The 7097-nt window shown below is 51.6% G+C and overlaps 1 protein-coding gene across 2 annotated transcripts; it reads right to left on the bottom strand.

The window, feature by feature from the left end:
- Positions 1-316: 316 nt before the first annotated feature.
- On the bottom strand, positions 317-6493 carry EOMES (eomesodermin). 2 transcript variants are annotated; one of them, XM_069560442.1, is made up of 6 exons: positions 5569-6493; positions 4429-4583; positions 3671-3792; positions 3087-3245; positions 2937-2998; positions 317-2127 (listed from the first exon to the last, which is right to left on the bottom strand). In XM_069560442.1, the coding sequence occupies exons 1-6, from the start codon at positions 6429-6431 to the stop codon at positions 1446-1448; spliced, it is 2043 nt and encodes a 680-aa protein (XP_069416543.1). In that variant the 5' UTR covers positions 6432-6493; the 3' UTR covers positions 317-1445. The 2 variants fall into 2 exon arrangements, with proteins under 2 accessions (XP_069416543.1, XP_069416542.1); XM_069560441.1 differs by having other exon boundaries at positions 317-2184; positions 5569-6492.
- Between the last annotated feature and the right edge of the window lie 604 nt (positions 6494-7097).

The raw sequence follows: 7097 nt of genomic DNA on the forward strand, positions 1-7097 counted from the left end.
GGACTTGGGGGTGGAGGCTTGCTGGGCTCCATCAAGCCTGCTGCGGGCAGTCTTGCACCGCCCCTCCCCGGGCCCAACCCCCATTGTCCAGACTTCCCAGAGCGGCGAGGAAACAACCCTATTCACCTTCAAGAAAAAAAGATAAACAAGAACATCCCCACCCCATCGAGAAGACAGTGTCCACTTAGAGATTCTAGAGCCTTCCGTGGGGGGAGCGGGTTGGTGGAACTGTGTTCCTGCTGGAGGAAAGTGGAGAAAGCAGACATATTTGAAACAAAGATGAACACCCATCGTATAGATGACAGAGCTAGGCCTGTTCCCTTAACGAACCACATTTATTAAAAATGACTACGACTGTACATAAAAATCCAAGGTCTCTAGAAAGCCTGTAAGAGCTGGGGCGTTAAGGTTTCTGCTTCCTCAGGTTACCGAGTTGGGTAGTGGGGGTGGTGGAGGAAGAGGATGACGCGGGGAGTTTTCCTTAACACCGTTTCAAGTTAGTACAGTAGCTGAATACATTCTTAACTAGCTAAGAAGTAAACAGAATATTCCCATATGTTGCCCCCTGCTCCTGTAGCTGTGGTCCAATGATTTGCAAATTCTTTACAAAACCAAAGCACCAATTTTACATAATCTCATATACCTATGCAACTATTTATACAATATTTTCCACATTATTCTACAGTGTATCTAAGCACACACAACTGTACAGTTTAAAATTATCCTTTTTTTTGGCGACCCTTTTTTTTTGGCGACCCCTTTGCTGTCTCCTGAGTCCTATGAGGCCCCCGGCTGGCCCCCAGGGGCGCACAGCGGAGGCCTAGCACATGAGGCGACTGAACTTGGGCAAACATGGCTTGTTTCAAAGCCTGGGAAGATCAGTCAGGCCAAATCAGCACCTTCACAAAGCTCTTCTTGCCTCCCAGGCTTAATGTCTTCTTTCCCTAGCAGAAAGTTAACAGCAAAAATTTCCTTGTTGAAGCTTAAGGCCCACCCTTCTCTCCCAGAAGCAAAACCATTTTACCACCCTGGGCTTCTATTTGGGCTTACAGATTTACAGATGAAAAAAAAAAAAAAAAAAAACACCAAAGCTTTCAACATCTTTGATAGCGCTAGGCCCTCTGTCTCCACAGCCCCAGTTCACTGAATGTCTAGTGTCTCCAATAAATAAATCTGTAACTTTGAATCACCTTCAAATTTAAAAACACTTGAAAGTCCTCTGTTAATTTCTTTAAAAAAGAAAAAAAAAAGTCTAGGCTTGTTTCAGTTACCTGCAGCAATCAAAAAGCTTTGGCACCTTCTTTTAGAGAATTGCACAAAACAGGACACATCGGGGTGGAAGGCAAATGTCTTTTTGGCAACAACCTAGGCAAAGAAGACAACAGAAACACCACCCAGTCCATGGGCAAATGGTGAGCTCGTTTTGACAAGGTTAAAATAACTCTTTAGGGAGTTGTGTAAAAAGCATAATAACCCCCCATGCCTTTTGAGGTGTCTTTACTGTATTCTTCAGCGTTAATGTCCTCACACTTTATGGAGGGAGAATTTTCATTGCTAGACGTGCTAGGAGACAGGCGCCTTCGCTTACAAGCACTGGTATATACCCCCGAATCATTGGAGTCGAGAGACTTGATGGATGGGGGTGTCTCTATCCAAGAAGAGCCAATTTCTTCTTTGACTTTCTCCTTGGAGAGCTGATCTTCAGAGAACCCTGGGGGGCTTGTTCGGGAGGTCCATGGGAGTCCAGCTGCCATCTTCCTCTGATAAGAGCCTCTGCCTCCCCACCCTGCCATCGCGGGGAAGGCAGGGTCGGGGTAGTACCCCAGGGCATGGGACGTCTGGAGGGGCAAAGATTTAATGCCATATGGGAGCAAGGTGCTGGAAGAATACTCAGACTCATAGGAACCGATGTCTATTTTGTTGGTCCCAGGTTGCTGGACAGGCGTGACAAGCCACCGCTGGGGAGGGTTGGCCACCTCTTCGCTCTGTTGGGGTGAAAGGAGGCCGTTGGTCTGTGGCACGGTTCTCTCACCATTGTAATATCGGGCTTGAGGTAAAGTGTTGACAAAGGGCTCCGGGAAGAAGGACTGAACGCCGTACCGACCTCCGGGGACAATCTGATGGGATCTAGGAGAATCCGTGGGAGATGGAGTTAACCTGTCATTTTCGGAAGCCGTGTACATGCTACAATACAAAGAGAAACACTTAAAAAAAAAAAAAAAACCTAATGTTGTCCCCAAACAGTCTACATCCCAGAAATGAAGAAGGCTCTAGAGCCTGAGCGCTGGTCTGCTGAGTGAAGGGCCAGAGGTGGGGAGGCACCAGTCCACTTTAGCTGAACTCTTGGCTCACTGGGATAAAATTTCCCATCATGAAAGAGACAGTTTCCTCCCAGGCATTAAGCATTTAAACTATAGAAATTCCATCTTTGCAAGTCCTAGAACTTGAAGAACTGGGAGCAACTCTCCCGTCTGTAGTAGGGAAGGAATGCTGGCTGAGGTGGGTAGAAATGCCAAATTTGAAAGGCACTTGTGGGCCTTGCTGTTTAATGTTATGAAAATGACATCCTTTTGGTTTAAGGTTTTTCTTATGTAAAAAAAATGAGGGAATAATCCCTGCTCCTGAGAGAATTAAAAAAAAAAGCTGGGATCAAATGGGAAGGAGGCATATAAATGCAGATTATGAAAATTTCAAATCTCCACTCAAATGTTAAAAAAATAAAAGCTTCTCATGTTTAAGCCCTTAACATTTCTTTAGAAATGAACAAAATCCTTCTGTGAAAATTCCGAAGCAAGATTAGTCAAAGCCAAATATATGCAAAAATAAAAATGGGTAAAAATCCCAACTGTGAAAGCTCTTCCTAGAATATGGTCTCACGAAAGTGTCTGATTCAATATGTCTCACTCAAAGGCAAGGAAAAATAAAGGTGCACTTACGAATCATAGTTGTCCCTGAAGCCTTTTGCAAAGGGATTGTGATCAATCTTTAGTTGAGTTATCTAGATAAGGAAAAAAGACAGTCACTGAGTACTTTCTCTCTCACCCTGGATGGGGCTTTGGGGATGCTGGGGACTCTGGGGCACTCACATCGGTGTTTTGATAGGCAGTCACAGCAATGAACTGCGTTTCTGAGAAAGTGAAGGTCTGTGTCTTAGAGGGCTCATTCAAGTCCTCCACGCCATCCTCTGTGACTTCAACAATGTGCAGTCTCGGCTGGTACTTGTGCAAAGACTGTAACACTATCATCTGCAAATGGTACAGAAAAAAGAGCTGCCAAATCGCAAACGTGAAGTCGACTTTGACCAATTCTATATTTTGGAATGGAACTTGCTTGCTCCTCAGCCCACAGCTAACTTTCTGTTGCCATTTTTGAAACTTAAAACATAGCCAAAATATGTGTGTTTCATAAACACTCTTGCCTCTCGGTTTCCTAAGTCGCCAAAAGATTTCAGTCTTTCTGTTCCTAATTGTTCACCCACTGTTATTGAAATCCAATAGGAAAATGACCAAAAAAAAAAAAAAAAAGTAGAACTGAGAAAGGTCAAAGGAAAAAAAAAATACTAGAAAGTGGCAACAGGTAGCTGCAAATATTATAGACACAGTAAAGAATACAGAAACTCATTAGAAAAGAGATTCACAGCCAGAAGACACCACCTCCCCTGTCACCCTACCTGGGTGTTGTTGTTGTTTGCGCCTTTGTTATTGGTGAGTTTTAACTTCCCAAAGGAAATCTCCTGTCTCATCCAGTGGGAACCAGTATTAGGAGACTCGGGGTGAACATACATTTTGTTGCCTAAGAGAAAATGAAACAAAACACAAAACTCAAGCATATATGGCTGTTTGCAAATGGAGGTAGGGGGAGAGAGAATTTACTACTCATGGGCAAGATTTAAGAGCTAGACTTACAATGCCCGTCTCTCCTTAGGGGCTTAAGACCAGTGGAGACCAAGTAGTCTCTACTGATTCCCCTCCCAGGGGCCCTGTGCTTCCGGCCTTCTTTGGACAAAGCAAAAATGGAGCCAACGGTCAGTGCCTCTTGAAGGTCAGTTTGCGGGAGTCTGAAGCTAGAAGGTCAAGATCTGATGGTGGAAGGTGGTTGGATTTTTATGATAAACTCAACCTTGGGGAGATCTTTTCTCAAGATTAAAATGTCAGGAGCCTTGCCCCCCAGAGAGTTTATGGCAATGATGTCCTCAGAGGAAGGGATGTGGTGGGGCAGGCTAGCTAGGGTCGTGGTTAACATGCTATACGCTAGTCGGCAAGAGGTCTGACTTAGCGATTCTCTCCCTTAATCAAACATTCAACACAAAGAAACTCCTGCTAACACCTCCAGGCCCCGGATGTGGAAGGAGCGATGCGAGATTTGGTTGTGCGTGGTCTGAGCGGGGCTCCCAGCGCTCCACCCTGCCCAGGCTTCCTCTCTCCTCACCCTGCATGTTATTGTCCGCTTTTCCGCAGGTCACCCATTTGCCCCCCTGGAAGCGCCAGTGGTTGGGGTCCGCCAGCACCACTTCTACGAACACGTTGTAGTGGGCGGTGGGATTGAGTCCGTTTATGTTGAAGCTCAAAAAAGGAAACATGCGTCTGTGCAAGGGAATAGAACCAGGAGATGTAAATCGCGACGCCCGGGCACAGACCCACGTTCGAGTACGACACTGGGAAGTCTACAAACAGAATACCGGTGGGTCAAGTGGCCCTCACCACGTACAATATTCTTGAGGTGGCAACTCGCGGGGAAATCTCTTTCCCGCAGTAATTTGCCCCAATGTTATTATTTCCCCAATGCCCGCACTTCTGCATCCCTCACTCAATTTCTCAACCCATTCAGATACTCATTCATTTTCTTCCAGGATGTTTCTATTTAATTTTTTTTTTTTTTTACAAGTACGAGTGCAAGGGAACATTAAGTTGCTCTCGTTTAAAAAAAACAGAAACAAAAACTCTACTGGTAAGGCTAAAAGTGTCCCTCGGACGCCCCTCTCGCAGCACCCACGCCTCACTTTCCCCAGAATGAACCAGTGCCCTCAGTGGGATTTGTGGCCGAACTTTTTCAGGCCCGGCATCCCAGCCCAGTCGGACTCCAGGGGCCGGCCTAACCCACTCCCCGGATCGGCCCTCGCTGCTGTCGCTCACGTCCTCACGCTCGTCCCCCGGATGCGCCCCGTGGAGACCTTGGCGCCTAAAACTGCGGGAGCCCATCTCCAGCGCTCGGGGGGAGCCACCCCTCGAGACTTCTGGCCCGCCTGTAGGGACCCGTGTACAGCTGGGCAGGGGGATCTAGGAAATTCAGCTTTGTGGACAAGCCTCAATTTCCATTTCCGCCTCCTCCTCGTCAGTCCGGGTGAGGACGAGGAGAGCGAAGGGGGTAAGCAGCTTTAGCCTTAGCGCCCTGCACGAAGCGCCGGTGCGCGGACGGACTGGAGACGCGGCGTCTCCGCTGGTAGAGCGAGGAAACTCTCCCAGCCACGAGCGGAGTGGGCGGGCCGCGGGCCCCCATTCCCGGCCACCCCAGGACCACAACAGGCCTTCTTTGCCCCCGCGCCTCCGGGCCCCTCCGCGCTGCGCTCACCTGCCCTGTTTCGTAATGATCATCTCGGTTTGGTGGCGGTGGAATTTGAGCCACAGAGGCCGGTTGCACAGGTAGACGTGGGCGCGGAAGCCGGAGCCGGGAACCCCCAGACCCCCTAGTCCTCCGCAGGTACCTGCGGCTGCCGCCCCTGGGTACGGCCCGTAGAGCGGAGCCCCCTGGCCGTACTGATAGGCGCCCGGGCCGCCTCCACCGCCGCCGCCGCCCGCGCCGCCGCTCGCGCCGGCTCCCGTGCCGAACTGCGCCCTCCCGGGTGGGCACACGGCCGCGGGGAAGCCGCCGGGGGGCAGCATGGAGCCGTAGGGGTAGCGCGCCCCGTTGGGAGCCGGGTACACAGACCCGTGGGGCGCCCCAGCCGCCGCCTGGTACGGGAAGAGCGAGCAGGGCGCCGCCAGCTCCGAGCCCTGCGACCCGGGGGACTGGAGGTAGTAGCGCTCCGAGCTCAGGCTGTCCAGGGAGTAGCGCGCACTGGCGGCGGCGGCGGCGGCGGCGGCGGCCGAGGGCAGCTCCTCCTCCCCGCAGGGGGAGCCCTTGCGGCCGTCCGGGGGCCCCGGCTTGGCCACGGCCGCGGCGCTGGCAAAGGCGTCCCCGGCGTCGGCGTCACTGAGCATGGTTGCGGGGGCCCCCGCGCCGGCGGCCGCAGGTTCCCCGCTCGCCGCCTCGCACGAGAGGCTGCCCGAGAACTTCTTGGGCGCTTTGTCTAAGTCCAGCCTCTGAGGCGAGGGGGCCGCTCCCGGGAGGTGGCCGGCGCTCCCGCCGCCGCCTCCTCGCGCCCCCTCCAGCGGGTAGAAGTGCGCGCCGGGCAGGTTCACAGAGCTCACCAAGAGCTGCTCCCCTAACTGCATGCTTTGCAGAGCGCAGACGGCAGCTGGCTGCTTCCTCTCCGGCCGCGACCTGATTATAAAGGCAGGATGGGGGAGCCAGCGCCCTCTTCCGAGGGGAAGGTAACTTCCCCTTCCTCCCGTGCCGGGTTACCCACCTGGCTACACGCGGGCCGCTAAGGCGCGCGCAATTGCGCGCGGCGATCCCCGAGCCCTTTCCGAATGGAAAGCGCACGGAAGTTTGAAGGCAAGAGGCGAAAGCGGACCGAGAAGCGATCTGCTTTTCCTTCCCGGTCCCTTCTGCCTCTCTGGACCTGTACTCTCCTGGCCCGCACACACAGGAAGAAGTCTTAGATCTCTCTCCCCGTCCGCCACCAGAGCTAGCCTTTCTGCCCTTCTCCACTGACAATCTATCGGTCAGGTGGACCACTTGGAAACTTGCTGGCTGTCATTGGCTGCTTTATATATGTGAGGGCAGGGAGTGGCTTCGCGGCCCCACAGCCTCGGGACCCGCTGATTGGTTGGTGGAGGTGACACTAATTCAATTAGGCATTTACTAATTGGATCAAGTTGCCTGAGACTTTATTTTCCTATCCTTTAGCCTGATTTTTTTTTTTTTTTTTTGAGATGCTATCCTGCTATGAGAATCAGTCCTGGTGTCCGTATTTCGCCGGAGTTTAGGGTCTCCGT

This window comes from Ovis canadensis, chromosome 19 (assembly GCF_042477335.2).
Source record: "Ovis canadensis isolate MfBH-ARS-UI-01 breed Bighorn chromosome 19, ARS-UI_OviCan_v2, whole genome shotgun sequence".
Classification (NCBI taxonomy): Eukaryota; Metazoa; Chordata; class Mammalia; order Artiodactyla; family Bovidae; genus Ovis; species Ovis canadensis.